Source organism: Gymnoscopelus braueri (genome assembly GCF_963280865.1).
Source record: "Gymnoscopelus braueri genome assembly, chromosome: 12".
NCBI lineage: Eukaryota > Metazoa > Chordata > Actinopteri > Myctophiformes > Myctophidae > Gymnoscopelus > Gymnoscopelus braueri.
This window is the reverse complement of record NC_137614.1, coordinates 36,828,708-36,846,210: the sequence shown is the minus strand read 5'-3', so window position 1 is coordinate 36,846,210 and position 17,503 is coordinate 36,828,708. Positions and strand designations below refer to the sequence as shown.

Here is a 17,503-nt window from a genome sequence, read left to right as displayed (position 1 = left end):
GGCTTGCGTGCCATCTGCACGATCCTGACATGACTGGACTCAGGACTGGGGATGGTTTTATTGAGGTTTGGGTCTTGCATAATCTCAATGACAGTTTTTTGTTGATGTTGACCAAACAGTAGTCTTTCATTTAGTTATTTCAGTCTGCCATCTTTATCTCTAATGTCAAAACAACAGCTTTATTTAACCCTGAACAAATGCTAAACTAGCCTCCGAGCTGATGAGATAGATATCTAATGTCTGGGGCACAACATTGAGAAGTGGTTAAGGACCGGCCCCACACCCACACAGGCCCGTCCACTGCATTTGCACATTTGTAACCGTAGCATTATGTTTACATTTTTATTTATATGCCATTGTAAGAAAAAGCATAAATCGAACTTTGGCGTGGTAAAGCTCACCCGTCCTAGTTTGTGGTCAGCGATGGTGCAGGAGTCCATGAAGGTCTGGGCGATGACGGACAGCACAGCGTCCACGTGGTCCGAGGCCTGGATGTCAAAGATAAACTGGGGATTCTTCAAGATGTTGATCCAGAACCGCAATGGAAGACTGGACCCCGCAGAGGAAACACAGCAGTTAGAATTCGTTCACTGGCCAAGAATCGCTTCTCACTTCATTATTCCTTACGTTGCTGCCTGTGGTCAGTTATACTGCAGGATCCTACAGTATGTGTCAACCATGTGTAAAAATGAATTAAATGTACTAGGTTAAATTAATCCAGAGTTTGCAGTGTTACCTGTTGGTCTTCCAGATGTGAATGGTCTCGGGGTCGGTGATGTTGTGTTGCAGGGCCTGCTCGTCCAACATGTCAAAGAAGTACTTGACGGCCAGAGGAACGGGACGGCTGGTGCTGAGGATGGCTGTGAACAGATCGTCCACAAACTTCTGGAGTGTCCCCTATAAGAGACAATATCACACAACGAAAAGTATGAATAGAAAGAATAGAAGAATAGAAAGAGAGCGATAGTTCAACGATTATTGTATTATTTACAGTATGCACCGTGATAGTCAGAAAAATATAATATATTCTCCAATGCATAAAAGGAGCAGCCATTTTCAACCATATCCACACAGAACTGGTCCTCACTAATGCTCATGATGGCACTATTTCTGTAACTCTTTATGTCTCAGAGAAAGGCTGTGGACATTTCAGAAACCAAAGACATCATCACCAAGCAGGTTTGGTCATTTCAAACGTTATTTTTTTTTACTAACATTGATAATTCGTCACACACATCCTTTATTTATCCACATACACTGAGCGTGGACACAGCATAACTACAAAGAATGTGACATGAGCAAAACTTTGTCAACAACAACTACAAACAGCACATTATTTCAACACGTGTGTGTGTGCGCGGCTGCGCGCTTGCATACATGCACACACACTGTGCATGGACACTGCATAACTAATGTCAGCAAATCTCTGTCAACAATAACAAGTTGCTGGCTGCATGACTCCAAAGTGCACACCAAAGGTCCTTCAGGTAGGATACTTCACGTGATTAGCTGCAGCAGTAGCACCGTGGATCCACGCATACGCAACCCTGTCCCCAACGAATGGACGGCTATATGTTTCGCGCAGGTTGCATTGTTTTCTTCAAATCGTTTCTTAAAAAAAGGTCTCAGCGCGTTGGTTTAGTGCTGGACAGGTGAGCTCTGTCCATGGTTCTGAACCATATGAACTGTGAGCTGTCCACGGTGCCGAGTAGTACAGTGGACAGGTGAGCTCTGTCCATGGTTCTAAACCATACAGCTCCCTTATCCATGGAACAAATCATTTTGTGTCTCCTGGTATGTTGTAGTATGTGCAGTAGTAAATGCAGAGTAGTACCATGGACAGAAACATGCACTGTAACATGGACAGATGTGACCAATCATCAAGTCCACATTTCAATAACTAACTGCAGTCAAAGAGAACAGATGCATTAGAGATGCATGACAGATAACCCTGCATTTAATCATGCCTGTTACAGTATAAGTTACAAGAATGATAAATGATAACTTAGTTAGTTGTCAGAAGATAATATGAACCAACCAACAGCTGTTCCAAGGCTATTGGCTATTTATTTTTTTAGAACAATGGCTTCTATTCCAGCATGCTAACTATCCAGGAAGAGAAGGGGTGCAGTTTCTATTTTCTTGGAATCCCCGTCGATGATGTCATTTGGGAGACAGGTTTCAGAACTGTCCATAGCCCACCAAAGAGACGCAGAGTGAGCGAGTAGACAGAAATGGTGCCATCTTATAATTACTGTCTTACTACTGCATACACATGGGCAGAGGGACACACACCAGCTCACAACGCATCACATCACGACACATTGTGAGCTGGTAGATCTGCTATTAAAAGAATATTTTATACACGCCTATAAAAATTTGGATTTTCGCCTATGATGACATGCCCAAAATAGGGATGCCAGATTGTAGGTTGTTAAGAAGATAAAAGAAGATAAATGTATAATGTATTAAGAACAGATAGCACACTGGTTCTCAATGTCAGGTTCAGGGACCACCAGGGGTCCAAATGGACCCTTAAGGGTCTGTAACATTGAGAGAGTAAAAATGGAACTAAATGGACCCATGCCATTTGTATAGTCTCATAGTTAAATTAACAAATACATTTTACAGTGTAAGTCGGGGTCCCAGGTATGTAAAAACACTAATCATATCAAATTGGGGTCCTTGAAATGACACAGTTTGAGGATGACTGGTATAGCAGACCTTCATGGAGAGGAGTCGTGTGAGGTAGATTTCAGGGATGGCCTTGGCTCGCTCTCCTCCTCTCTCCCTCACGCTGCCTCTCCTGTGTTTAGGAAGCTCCGCCTCCTCGTTGGCCTTCACCAGATGCCATAACCTCACGCCCCCCTCCTCCCCGTCATCCAACATGGGCGTCTCTGAGGGCCGAGACACACAGACACAAAAATTATTATTATTATCACTGTACAATATTTCTATTATACAGTGAATACGCACACATACAGTACACATTCAATTCTCCAATGTTGAAGAAATACAAGGTCCAACAGTGACCTCTGCTGGTTATATAGACTCTCCTCAAATAATAATGTAGTAATAAAAATAAGGTTAATAGCAAATACATTGTATTTCTCATGTAAAGCACCTGTGTTAACAATAATAATAATAATAATAATCATAATAATATGAAAAGGGTTTATGCAAGCCACACAAAGTGCCTTAAAAGACTCACTCTCTCCAGGTATGTAATCGTGACTCTCGTGGTGACGGTGTTTGGTGTTCCTGGGGACCAGGGTGACGGTGGCTCCATCAGGGACCTGCAAAAGAACATGGGTTTGAATTTCTTGTACTAATACTATATTATCATTCAAATCTTAGTGTATTGGGGGTCCAATTGCAATATCCTCACGGCCCACAGGTTGGGAATCGCTGTACTCTTTTCCCATGTAGAAGGCTGATATAATTGGCTCATGGTCGTCACTTGTTCTGTGTGTGCGCGTGTACTTGTATTACTCTACTTGTGAGGGCCAAATGTCCCCACAAGTATAGTAGAATTAGAGAAATAGACATTGTGAGGACCATTTTCTTGGTCAAGGTTGAGTATGATTTGGGGAGTTAGGCTTACAATTAGGAAAAGATTCCTAACAAGTATAGTAATGTGTGTGTGTGTGTGTGTGTGTGTGTGTGTGTGTGTGTGTGTGTGTGTGTGTGTGTGTGTGTGCATGCATGTGTGCGCTCGCATGTGCGTGTGTGCTTGTGTACGTGAAAGACCTTATAGTGCTGCAGTGTGTTGAGGCGTTTCCAGGAGCCCTGTACCACTGACGTCAGGTCCTCATCTGACAGGATCAGGTGCCCAGCGACACCCGCACGCCACTCTAGGGGCAAAAGATGACAGATTCAACCATAAAGACTGATTTACACTTACAATGTATAATGGTGTCCCGTGCCGAGAATAGCCGATCTACAAGTCAAAGATGCTACATACAAAATTCTGCCACTAGATGTTGGACTTACAACATCTCGTCTGTAAAACCCCAATCATGTAGTTTAAAACATTGTTACGTGATTGGCTGCCTCTGTTTTGTAGGCTGAAAAAGAAAAAAGGTGCCGTGCACAACCTGCGTTCACTGCAAACAAAGTCTGGTGTGATCGTAGCCTAATGGCGGCCATCAGGTTACAGAGGCAAACCAAACAATAAAATGATTATTTCACAATCACAATATTTTTCTTGGGTGTCAATACATTTAACCCACATGTTTTTAAATGCTCTGTGGATGTATTATATTATGTTTTTATAATTAATTTACATATAGTTTTTTATCAATGTGACAATTCATTTATACTCACCGAGGTGCAGTGAGTCGGCGTGCGGCCGCTGGGAGAAGGTGGTTCCCTTGGACGTTTGTTCCAGTAGCTTCTCCTTCACCTGGGTGATGGTGTCACAGTCCAGGACCTTGGCGGGCACCGTCTGGGTGCCAGCACCTCCACTGCCCACTACAGTTGGCATCAGGACATTCAATGTCTGGGGAGGGACAAGAGGACTGGTTACCCACCGAAGTAAGTAAGCCTTGCCGAGCCTATCTCCTGTTTCTGTAGCGTGAGGTGGCTTGAGGAACAAATACATCACCCAGCCTTGATGTACAAGTACACCCCCTGGACGTGTGTGTGTGTGCGTGCGTGCATGTGTGTGTGTGTGTGTGTGCGTGCGTGTGTGTGTGTTCTGACCAGTGTGCGGTACTCGATATCCTCTCGTAGCAGACGGTTGTCATTGAGTGTGTACTTGGCCTTCCCAGTCACGGCATCAACAGGTCCCTTGTCGACCTGGTGTTTGATGGCTCTGAACAACATGTAGAACGACTCCCCTGCTGATTCCTACACACCCACACATAACGTAGATTATGTTAATAAACAACTTTTTACAGGAAACACAATGGATATGCGGAATCAAATAGCATGACTGCAAGCCATTTCATGGGGTCTTTAAGTACTACGGGATTTTATAAACCATTGTTCTATGAGGTTAGAACACTTGTTTAAAAATAAAAGAGGTATTTATCTGAAGACTATATCTGTAGCAGTCAAAATATAGATAAACAAATACTGTGTATACTGAAAATGTCAAAAATTCATATTACAATTGGTGAAATGCACCAAGCAGGCACTTTGCTCTTTGATACATGGGTGGTGACATTCTGGTGACACTTTGAACGTACCCTCAGAAAGGTGTACAGACAAATAGACATCCAGTTGGTCAGGAGCTTCTCAACCACAGATTCAGTTCTGAGAAAGAAAAAAACACACACACACACACACACACACACACGCACACGCACAAACACACACACAATTAGAAATACCCGTGGATGAATCAAATCTGTCATACAATTTAGGTATTTGGCAAACGCACTTAGCCACAGCGACTTACAAGTGCAAGATCAGAATAAGCAGGAACTCTAGTCAATAAACAACAAGGCGAGTTGATCAAACAGCCCAACTGCTTGTCCTCCCTACGCTATTAGCCAGAGTGTCCTGAAGGTCATGTTAAGATACTGTATACTGTATGGATGATTGGTACTGTTAGAACAATGATTTTTAGTTGCCTGTGTCTGTGATGAGCCTGTGAGTCTGTAATTTGAATTGTCACATTAACAGATTACAGAGAGAACAGTGCAGTGCCTCAAAGAAACAGGATACAGCCATTCAGTTCATCTGATACCAAAAATGAACAATAATAAATAATAGCTAATATTTCTGTTCACCTCCGCAGCATCAGTTTGGGGTTCTTGGCGACGTACTGCTCTACGAGGTCGTTAAGCAGAGTTTTCAGGATGTCTGTGAAGTATTCCAGTTTGCCGTGCAAGGCAACAGTCAGCAGGGAGGCCACGTAGGCCCTGTCCCGGGGAGAGAAGGTCCTCTGTACCTCCAGAGTGTGAATGAACTGCAGAGAAAGACCAGAGAGGTAGAAACCTAGTTCAAGAGCCACTTCGGAATGTGTAATATATGTGACATCACATCGATATGTAGGCACATTTAAATTTGCTATCAGCTGTCAGTTACTAAAAGGTGCTGTAACATATTTTGGTTAAATACAATGTTTTGAGTTAACTCTTTAACTGCCAGAGTAATAGTGTAATAGTGTTACGCTACTGCCAGCGAAAACAAGCGATTTTATCAACCTTTGAAAAATCGTGGAATATTTTCTGTCACACACAGGGGTCTCGTAGAATGGGGGAAAAATAATTATCCGATAGCGGTAATCCGTTCCATAGTTGTGGCAAGTTGAAAATAGCATGTTTTGCCAAAAATATATAGTGTAAAAAAAAAGTACACAGGAGCCGAGATAGAGCATTTTTAAGCAATACGTTAACCAGGGAGTGAATGGAGGAGCACATCTTCGGATGGCGTTATCTCTGGTTCTGTGTGAAAAAATTAAAATAAAAAATCTTTTTTTTTTTCCAAAACTCGTCCAAACTCGTCCTAGGCAGGCTGGGCCATAGCAGAATTTGACAAATTAATTCGTCCATGGCAGTTAATGAGTTTAAGTTAATGAAAGTTATGAAAGTTATCATTGCTATGGAGTGTTTCTACAGTAACATGGGTGTCCTCATTGGTGACCACCAATGAGGACAAAAATTTGGGTAATTTTATCGTCTACTCAGGCTTTTGTGAGCCCCCCGGACAGTTTTTAAGTTGCTTGATTCAGTATTTAGATATTTGATATTCATTTTATCAGAGACGCCCCTTCCCATACAAACCCATAATAACTTCAAACTCAATTTTTAACATGTTAGATTCATCAGAAACACCCGTCCTTGGTTCTGGTGACTCACCCTGCCCTCCGAATACGTGAGGGGGCCGTGTTTTTTCGATTACTTTTTTCATTTATTTCATAGATTTGTTTTATTGTATAACATTTTTTTCATTTTCCAAAAAATATATAAAAATGAATGAAAACAATAATTGAAACACGGTAAGGTGTCAGTCACCAGAACCAAGGACGGGTGTTTCTGATGAATCTAACATGGTTAAAATGGAGTAAAAGCTTGAGTAGACGATAAAATGACCACATCTTTTTTTTTAAGTGAAATAACCACACAAAAACATGATTTTCTTTATGGGAGGTTCAAGTAGTTAACATTCACTGACCTTGGTGAGGAAGAGTTTACTGTTGAGGAGGTTGGACAGTTGAACCAGTCCCTGTTCCACCGTCTGACGACGACTCTCTGGCACATCCAGGTCTCGTCTCAGCGGCGAGTCCCGGTGGCCGGGGAAGAAGATGCGCTCGGAGTACGCCTTGTAGTCCAGGAAGGGGATTCCTGAGCCCACCAGGTCACTGGACATGTCCATCATCTCTGTCATCAGGTCTGGAGGAGGACGAAGGATGGAGGAGAGAGAGAACGATGAAGATTAGAGGGAAAAGGGAAAGGGAGAACAGGAAAGGAGGAAGAAACTTTCATGCATAACGATACCGTATATTAGTGTTTCTTTTATTTATTTCTAAGACCCCCATAACTCTCAGAGTTACAAAACTGTAAGGGCCCATTTGGAACCCCCTCAAGGATCCCTGAGGGTCCCTGGACTCCACTTTGAGAAGCACTTCTGTACAATATAGAAAATATATGAAGTAAGAAATCAGTTGGGATCCATAGTATCCATAATAATAAAGAACAACATCTATAATAATATATACAGTATAATACTTATTAATTATTAATAATAAACAAGCATTACAGAACATTTTATGCTGAATAAATGTTTTCCCTCACCCCTAATATAAAGAACAACTTTACAACTTTAGAGCAGTTTGGATGCTTCAGCATGTGGGTGAGTTGGGAACGAGTGTTTTCCTTACGATAACAGATAGAATAACAAACCTTTTGTAAGAAGCACACAATGAAATAGAACATCAAGAGTTAAATCACATCTTTTAGACCAGTGGTTCCCAAACCTTTTAGCTCGAGACCCGAAAGAGAAATCTGATGATCACTGTTTGGGAAACACTGTGTTAGACTATACCTGTAAACTCCTTTTTGCACCGGTCTCTGACACTGGTCTCTAGGTTCTCCAGCTGGATTTGGACTTTCTTGTAGTCTCTCATGGCCCGTTTGCTCTTCCTCCTGACAGACAGACAGACAGACAGAGGGTCAGGGAAGTGATCAGAGTTGTGCTTTTGCTTACAATCAAACCGTTACTGAGATAGAAACCATGGCAGGAAGCTGGTGACTGTATTTGTTTTAGTTGTACTGTGTGTGTGTGTGTGTGTGTGTGTGTGTGTGTGTGTGTGTGTGTGTGTGTGTGTGTGTGTGTGTGTGTGTGTGTGTGTGTGTGTGTGTGCACACGCGCGTGTGAGTGCAGTTGACTGCTTTTTGATCTATCTATCTGCAATGTATTTATGCACATACAGAGGGGGTGATTCTCCATTTCAATTTGCTGGGCTGAATGCAAACGTGAAACCATTGCAGTGAGGCCGTCTGTCTGTTTTTATAGATTGTTGGCAAAGTGGAGCCACAACCCCCAGCAGGGGGGCCGCAGGGGCCAATAGAAAGGAGGGGGAAAAATTAAATAATAAAACAATTGTTTAACCCACACACATTCCCATGACACCTAACCATTTGCTCTGACCTGAATAATTGTGTGTGTGTGTGTGTGTGTGTGTGGGTGTGTGTGTGTGTGTGTGTGTGTGTGTGTGTGTGTGTGTGTGTGTGTGTGTGTGTGTGTGTGTGTGTGTGTGTGTGTGTGTGTGTGTGTGTGTGAGCTTGTGATCTAAACGGTCACTATTTTCCTTCTTTCTTTCCTTCTTTAGCCATTTCGCAGTAGGGGCTATGGCTATTTGGGGATCCTTGCAAACCCTGATAGAGATATATCATGCTGTTTGCAAATATGTCCACCAGAGAGCGCTGAAAAGGCCAATACAAGCTTGGGTACTGTATTCACATCTCTAGGTTGCTTTATTAACAATATTATTAATTATTTTTTGACATATTGAAAACATGCTTATTTCCATTGCATCTTTCAACAGTGTAAAGGTCAATAATTCATTCAAGTCATCTCCTGTCTATTGCTTCCCCTTCAGCCTTTGTTATGTGACTCCAGTACATAAAACGTAACTGGGAGGTAATTGAGGTTTAGGGAAAATGTGAAATATGCAACATAAATAATGTCCAGAAAGACTGTAAATATAATAACATAAACTTGTTTCAGCACTGCACTTGATATTCTTTACTATGTGGACCGACATGACATCCAGGTGGGTCATGGTACTCATTAATGCCCAGAATCAGCGCTCATAGCTGGGTAAAACAGTTTGTCTTCAAGCTCTGTGTATGTACAGTACAGTATGTATGGAGTCTGTGTTTACCTGTAAATGAGTACTATGATGAGAACAATGAGAGCTACTATAGAGGCTCCCACCCCAACGCCAACCTGGGCCTCCAGAGGGAAGGTGGACAGGGCCTGGCTGTCGTACTGCACTCTGCCCAGGGAGAAGTTCAAGTTGCCCATCCGGACCTGCACGGGACAACGACAGAGGGCCTTACAGGACGAAGGACAGGATTTAAGCGAATGAGGCTGTTTGACTCTATAGGATAGTGATGTGCGGGTCGGGTTTTTTCATGACCCGCCCCGCCCCAACCCGCGACGGAACGCGACCTGCCTCAACCCGCCCCGCGAACCCATATATAAATCTATGGCTCAACCCGCCCCGCGACCCGCGGTGGGAATATATATATATATTATATAGCGCTCTTTTAAGTACCCAAAGTCCCTTTATATGTCTACAGTAGCACAACATTGTCATGGGCTGAATAAACAAGCATGTTGGTTTTTTTTTTTGTGGAGAGCGGCTGACCCGCTCACCCTCAGCCCGCATAATTTTCTCTGAAATCCTGACTCGACCTACCCGCGCTGCGGGTTGACCCGCGGGTCCCGCGGGTTACGGGTCGACCCGCTCATCACTACTATAGGAGTATAGACCAACAGCCCATGGAGGCCAGCAATTCTATGCCGCCTGCGATTCTTGTCTACCAAAACAGTCTTGGCCGATCATCATTAGAAAAAAAACGGATCTACATGCTAACAATGTGTCGCAATATGGCGCATTGTTAGCTTGATGATCTGTTCATTTTGGCAAACGATGTCATCGTACTATGGACTATAAATGATGCTTTATTCGTGTGTTTTTTTCCAGGAAAGGTTCAATGGTATTGTAAAAACACTCTAATCTTCCCTCTATGTCCACACATACACCCACACACCCACATACAAACACACACAGGGTCTAATTTATTGAAAAGTCAAAGTTTTTTTTACTTTAAACTAACTCTCAATGTATGATACAAACATGCATACAAGTTTAAAAAGTGAAAAACATTTGAAGAATGTTTTGAATTATTTAACAAATAAAAGAAAACTTTCCCTAAACTGCAACCGGGCTTGAATTTGAGCCCAGAATTCACATCATAAAGGAACATTGTTGGAATGCGGGCCTATAGGTTGTGAGAGCTCGGACTCACAGTGAACTCGGGCAGGCTGTCCACTCCCTCCAGCTTCCTACCGGCCACCACCGAGGGCTGCTGGGACGGAGGTTCACAGTACAGGTGGTTGTGTGTCAGGGTCTTCACCGCACACACCCCCTCCCCAATGAGAGCCACCACCTCCTCCTTGTAGATGGCCAGGTCCAGGTTCTCTCCCTTGGTTGGGGGCAAAATGTCAAATGACTTATCTGACTCACTGAGTTCAATCAAGACTAAGGATTTTACTGAGCATCATTCTGAAATCTCAACACTGTAATGGCAGATTTACACGTTTTTTTTTTACATGGAGAAGTGCTCAGGGACACGTTCCATCTTTTCAACTCATGCACCATATGGTCGTAACAAAATATACTTTATATCCTACTATAAAATTCTGCTATAAAGGAAGAAATCTCTGGCATTCTGTCCTTCTGTCTGTCTGCATAGATTTTTATCCTCAGTGGGCTGATCAATCGATCTGAAATTGCCGTAGCTGAGTGGGTAAAGAGGCCGTCTGGGAATCAGAAGGTCACCAGTTTGCCCCCCCGACTTGTCCAGTCTATGTGTCAAAGTGTCCCTGAGCAAGGCACAAACGTATGTTGTAATTTGTCAATTGCAAGCTCAACATATAAACAGCTAATAACCCCAGACTGCAAAATCAGCCGGTCTGTGGTGTGCTGAAGACTTAAAAAATGCCTCTATGGCATGCTTTGTGAAAACTGACTGATTCTTAATCCATTCAATCCAGGAAAGCATCTATCATTTTAGATTTCTTTGGCTATTCAAAAATAGCAAATATACAAGCTTAGCGTGGCACCGAGTGCCGCGCTATGAGCTTAAAATAAATATATATATTCAAAGATTTGCACACATTTTCATGATTTTTCAAAAAATCGCAAATCTGCTGCGCTATGAGCTTGCATATCTGCAATTTTTTGAATAGCCAAAGAAATCTGAAAATGACACAGATGCATTCCCGGTTTTAATGGGTTAAAGAAAAAACGTGTGTTACATTTTGGCACTATGCAAGTTGGTAGAAAATGTGATCAAATGACGGCATATGGACAATCAACCTTTGGTCCATACAATAAATAGCGCAGCAACACTCCCATCATCCACCACTCACCTCCACGGAGATGATGCTGCCAGGTTTGTGATGGTAGGGTTTGCCAGGGTCGTTCTGGTTCAGGGGGTAGAGCTCTGGGTTGGGCTCATAGCTGAAGGCCTCGTTTCCCACTGCGTTGAAGTCAAAATGAAGGCTGTCCAGCAGGAAGTCCACTTTGATCCTCGCCCTCCGGGCCTCGGGGCCCACCGATGGCGTGGGACACAGGATGAGAGACGAGCTGCTCACCGTACAGCGAGAGTCATACTGGGACGGATGAGAGTGGAAAAAGGAATAGACAGCTATAAGAGGGTCTGGGCCCAGGAGGATAAAGAAACCCAAGCGGCTAATGGATTCACAACATTCTTACATGACGAGAGGTATGTGAACATTCTATCAGCTATAAAGTGTCAGCTACTTGTGCATCCATCCATCCATCTATCTTTATTTATCCGCACACCTCCATCCACCCGTCCCCGTCCATCACATACACTCATCCATACCCAATGGACGTGACAGATCGCTCCCTCTGGGCAGCCGGGCTCTGGAACGATCCTCCTGCGTCTTGTCAAGACGGCCGCCTCATCCCCAACTCTCCCCCCGCTTGCCCCCTCTCGCCTCCTCCTCTTCCTCCTGGGAGGGAGGGTGTCGGGGGGGCTGAGCGTCACTCTGATCTTAGGCTCCTGAACTACGTCTAGGTTGTGGCCTTTAACCCGGATGATTCTGCCGCCCCTGGTGGAGAGAGAGAGAGTGCCAGAGAGGTTGTACTTTAAACAGGACAAATTATTGCCGGTACTAAAGTCATTATTATCACTTTCTTATACAAATAACAACGGCTATTTTATTATTCTGGGAAATTATATTATCATTATTATTACTACTATCGTTTCTTAACTCATTCAGTGCCACATGACGTCTAAGACGTCATGGCCTGTAGCGCCTTTTTTTTAATGTTCAGAACCCAAGATATGATGATTTGAAGATTTGCTGCTCCATTCACTCCTTGTTTAACTTCTTACTGAAAAAGGCTGTATCTCGGCTCCTAAGCACTTTTTTTTTACAATGAATTTTGGCTGTGGCACTCCAACAAAACTGCCATAAATAAGAATGGCACTGAATGAGTTAAATATGCATGTATATTCATTTAAAGTAAATTACTACTTATGTTTTACTATGATATAACGGCACACCTTATATAATCAAATAGATTTTTCAGGTAAGACACTCACTTGAGGAAGCTTTTGGACGGTGTGGCCACGGTGATGTTAGGGTCTGGGGTGTAATGATACACCACACCCTGTAGATGGCGCTCTGCACCGGCAAACCGCACCGTGATGCCATGCTCTCCTGTCTTGTTGCTGGCTCCACTCAGACAAATGATCTGCTCATCCAGAATGTCTGAACTGGACACAGAACACACCCAATAAGATACAGTACATGACACAGTAACTCATCTAATAAAGCAACTTTGACACATCGTCGTGGTCGGGCAGAAACCTTGCATCTCCAAATCTAATCTTTTTTTTCTCCCCATAAATCAGAACCCTATTTTATACTTTGTCCTATGACAGTGTCACACAAAAGCACTGGAAAATAGCCAATCTTTGGAACATTTGTCATGTCCATTTCCTGAAAAGTAACGCTTTTGGATATAGAAAGTTTCTGTAGCGACAATATATAATAAGAGATATAAAATAAATCCTTTTAACAAAACAGGTCATTCTTTATCCAGGCAAACTATCATTGGAATAAAAAGGTGTATATGTGTCACAGCTGTTATCTCAAGCCTATAACATGTAAACAGAGAGATACCGTACGTATGCAATTCACACAGGGACACTCACACAACACAGGGCACTCCTCCAATGAGCACGCTGATCTCACTGGGCTGACCAGTCCTCAGCCTCCGGCCCCTGATCCTGAGGGCCGAGCCCCCTGCCTTTGGCCCTTTCTGGGGAAAGATGCTGTTCAGGACAGGGTCCTGGGGATGGGGGAGAGATGGAAGAGGAGGAAGAATAGAGCAGTGATTCTCAAACTTTTAAAATTTCAATGACCCCCAGTCCCCCTCTCATTCGTTTTTATTTACAAATCAAACCCACATGGTTATGGTGGTTGTTACCTGGAAGCTGAAGGTTTGTGCCGACAGTCCGTGACCTCCTCCTCGGACCTTCACTGAGGCCTGTCCGCTCTTCTCCCCTCCACTGCCTGTGGTCTCACATACAATCCTACAGTAGAGCATACACAGAATTCATGTACAGACAAGATAACATGTGTTATCACCACTCTACACCTCCACCCGACCTAGACGTTCAGTAGTCTAACCACCATGCCATCGATGGGCACTGTGATGGTCCTTCCTATGGACAGGTGCATGTGGTGTTGAGTGGAGGACTCACCGTGAGGAGACCTCATATCTGCTGTGGATGACAGTACAGGGCACCCCAGCCACTGTGACAGAGTTCTGGATGTCCTCAGCCCTCTGGCCCAGGTTGGAGCCGGAGATGGTCACCACCGTGCCCCCTTCCACCGGGCCAGACACCGGGTCCATCTGGGACGCAGCAGAAGACACCGTACGTTGGAAATAACAAATACAAGCCAGGAGAAACTGATGATGTCATATTTGAATGTAGATAATCCATTTATTCGTTACTCCTTCTCTCTCTCTCTCGCGCACACACACACACACACACACACACACAACTATTTCCTGTCTCAAAGCAACCAGCAGGGGGCAGTCTTACAAAGTGGATGACAGGTGCAGGGCAGGTGTGTTGGATCTGGTCGCTGCAGGACTCCTGGTAGACGCAGCGCGAGCCGGACGCTCCACCGCACCACGCGCAGCCGTACTTGGGGTCGGCCGTGCGACAGCGGCTGCAGTCCGACCGGCCCACCGAACAGTTGAACAGCGTTACTGGAGCAGAGGAATGACGGGGGCTGTTTATAGTGATGCAGCTCAAATAGGAAGTGTCATTACATCAACAGATGGGACAGAGGTGTACAGTACACGCATGCCTGTCAAGTACATGTTTGTTTGTTTGTGTGTGTCTATGTCACTCTGTCAGCCATGACATGAATCACAACACAAAGTCACAAAACTTAAAGCTGCAATCCGTAATAATCGAGATTCAAACCACTCAGCCAATACGGAAATCTGCGCGTGGCCAGAGGAGATTTTGCGCTTATTACCTTCAGACAGCGCTACTTTTCAACCGTGGTGGCATACCCGACACCGGGGTCTAAATGTCTCAATGGAAGCGTAGGGAGATCACCTCCAACCACTACAGAATGAGCAGATGTACTAGTTATAATGTATGTATAGAAGTTCAAATAAGTTCTGGATTGCAGTTTTAATATAATAATTATTAGTTTCAATATAAGTCTCAGGGGCCGCTCACACGTGGGTGTGCAACGTGTCCAAATGGAGGGGGGAGGCTTAGGGACGCAGCCATTTCAATTCATTTCCTATGGGAGTCATGTGGTTATCAAGCTACAAATACACACACACACGCATCTATTCCTACCGTGCAGATCCTCAGTGCTGTCGATGAGGAAGTTGTTTTTCCTCCTCACACTGACCATGGCCTGGTATTCCTCCAACAAGGCAGAGTATGCATACTGAAACCAACACAATGGCAACATCACAACAATGACCTCACCACAAGTCCATGTGGGAATATGTCCCCAAGCCATGTTCAGGGCCACTTGGAGAGCCAGGGGTGGCTCTGTCCAACTGGTAGCTAAGCTAATCTTTTGGCAACTGAGGGCAACCTCAATGTCCCTTCGAGAATCAATAAAGGTTTGAATTGAATTGAATGATCTCCCTGGTGATGGAGGGGAGCAAAACGTTGCAGTCAGGTGGAAATCTTGCATGTCCAAATCTGTTACCTTTCCACGTTACATGGATCCAATGTATTTATGATTTAGTCACAAGCTCTTGTTAATACTTTCCATTGATTCAATATTTTATAAAACCCACAGACAGGTTTAAGCATTTTTCACTTTCAACATTTTTCAACAATTGTGAAAATAGCACATCAACAAGCTCACAACGTGTCACAATGCGCCCCGTACAGTTTACATAAAGCTAATGTAGTTTGTCACCTGGTAAAGTCAGTGGTGTGTTCTACCGTGTTACGCTATATACGTAGTGTGACCTGCAGAAAAACTTCGTAGCCAAGCGTAGCCATCCAGAAACCGTCCGAGGAAGTGTATCTGATACGCAGGAGGAGGGGCTGTAAACTTCAGTTCAAATAGCCTTTTTCATGTGATAATGTGTGGCTATTGTCTTGAGTTGATAATGCCCGCTGGCCATTGGAGTTTCAAAGTAATTCACACATTAACTACTTAACTCTCTCAGTGCCAAGCCCCGAGTTATCCCGAGTATTTTTCTGAATGCCCTCAGTGCCAGAACGAAAAATCCTGAGTTTAATTTTTTTTATTTTATTTTTTTATGTTCAGAACTCAAGATATCATTATCTGAAGATTTGCAGCTCCATCCACTCTTTGTTTAACTTATAACTGAAAAAGGCTGTATCTCGCATAACATATTTTTTTATTTAATTGGCACTGAGAGAGTTAACAATAGAGTGGCCATTTCATTCAGCGACCACGCACGCGTGTGCATGTGGGCGTGCAGGTGCCGTGCGTGTGGAAGGGAATAATTATAGTATGCTCTCCGAAAAAACCTAGAACACACCACTGGGTAAAGTTAACATAAAGCTGTAGTTTGTCACCTGGTAGAGTTAACATAAAGCTGTTGTTTGTCACCCGGTAGAGTTAACATAAAGCTGTAGTTTGTCACCTGGTAGAGTTAACATAAAGCTGTAGTTTGTCACCTGGTAAAGTTGGCACGTGATAAGGAAGATGGAAGGCTCTGTCACGTCCGTCTCCACCACAGCATCCACCACCACCAATCGCTCCTCAATGTCCAACACACACTCATAGTCCAGTTCCTTATCCTGAACATACAGGGGGGGGGAGAGAGAGAGAGAGAGAGAGAGAGAGAGAGAGAGAGAGAGAGAGAGAGAGAGAGAGAGAGAGAGAGAGAGAGAGAGAGAGAGAGAGAGAGAGAGAGAGAGAGAGAACCCAATACAAATCCAAAGTTAGTTAGTGTATTTTAAACAACTATATTTACACATAATTGTGACTGTTCCCATTGGCTGCTGCACCAGGTATTCATTGAAATGTCGAAGCAAGGCATACTGGGAGAACCAAAGCTTACTTTTGTGCAATTGGCTGTTAAATTTTTATTTTTAAATCAAGCATAGGAATCTGTATTGGGAACAGTATCGTATCGGGCAGAAACCTTGTATGTTCAAAACGTACTTTTTAGGAAATGGGGAAAAAAAGCGACAGCAACGATATGATAGTATCACACCATAATACAGATACTAACTTGTGTTGGGGCTAACCTTACCTCAAACAGATGAAGGTGTTGTCCTACCAGAGTGACCTTCCTCTCCACGTTAACTGGGATCAGAGAAGAACCCTGGATCCTGTCCACACACGGACACTCCTGCTAACATATTTAACACACATAAATATTGCATATATGCTAACTAAAATAATATAAATACAGTGCATAATACTGTATACTGTATACAGTGCATTTCCTACAGTGGGAGACTCCACCAAAAAGGAAAGCTCCTAATACACACCAAAGACAAAAAAACAACAGCAACATCAACAGCAGCAACAAAAACCCACAATACAAAGGTAAAAAGCAGCATAGGCTCAAGTGGACTGATATGGTTAAATTAAGCTGATGATGAAGACGGAAGCACTGGACACTCAAAAATCAAACACAAGGGAGGATGAATTCTAAAATAATGTTTACAAAATCACTAGCTCAGGGCTAGTGATTTAACAACCTGATATCCTTCCGATTATATTTGAATCTGGCAGTGGCAGT

The 17,503-nt window shown here is 43.5% G+C and overlaps 1 protein-coding gene across 1 annotated transcript in view; it reads right to left on the bottom strand.

The window, feature by feature from the left end:
- plxnb1a (plexin b1a) overlaps positions 1-17,503 on the bottom strand; it is an 84,886-nt gene that overhangs the window by 6,870 nt on the left and 60,513 nt on the right. Inside the window, exons 12-34 of the mRNA XM_080445518.1 lie at positions 17,009-17,107; positions 16,428-16,550; positions 15,114-15,207; positions 14,334-14,503; positions 13,989-14,140; positions 13,712-13,817; positions 13,437-13,573; positions 12,822-12,995; positions 12,096-12,324; positions 11,617-11,859; positions 10,491-10,667; positions 9,338-9,486; positions 7,996-8,096; positions 7,126-7,343; positions 5,739-5,917; positions 5,193-5,259; positions 4,705-4,851; positions 4,327-4,501; positions 3,751-3,854; positions 3,212-3,296; positions 2,725-2,897; positions 737-897; positions 402-549 (exon numbers count right to left, since the gene is read on the bottom strand). Coding sequence (XP_080301644.1) covers positions 402-549; positions 737-897; positions 2,725-2,897; positions 3,212-3,296; positions 3,751-3,854; positions 4,327-4,501; positions 4,705-4,851; positions 5,193-5,259; positions 5,739-5,917; positions 7,126-7,343; positions 7,996-8,096; positions 9,338-9,486; positions 10,491-10,667; positions 11,617-11,859; positions 12,096-12,324; positions 12,822-12,995; positions 13,437-13,573; positions 13,712-13,817; positions 13,989-14,140; positions 14,334-14,503; positions 15,114-15,207; positions 16,428-16,550; positions 17,009-17,107 — 3,411 coding nt within the window. The remainder of the gene's footprint in view (positions 1-401; positions 550-736; positions 898-2,724; positions 2,898-3,211; positions 3,297-3,750; positions 3,855-4,326; positions 4,502-4,704; positions 4,852-5,192; positions 5,260-5,738; positions 5,918-7,125; positions 7,344-7,995; positions 8,097-9,337; positions 9,487-10,490; positions 10,668-11,616; positions 11,860-12,095; positions 12,325-12,821; positions 12,996-13,436; positions 13,574-13,711; positions 13,818-13,988; positions 14,141-14,333; positions 14,504-15,113; positions 15,208-16,427; positions 16,551-17,008; positions 17,108-17,503) is intronic.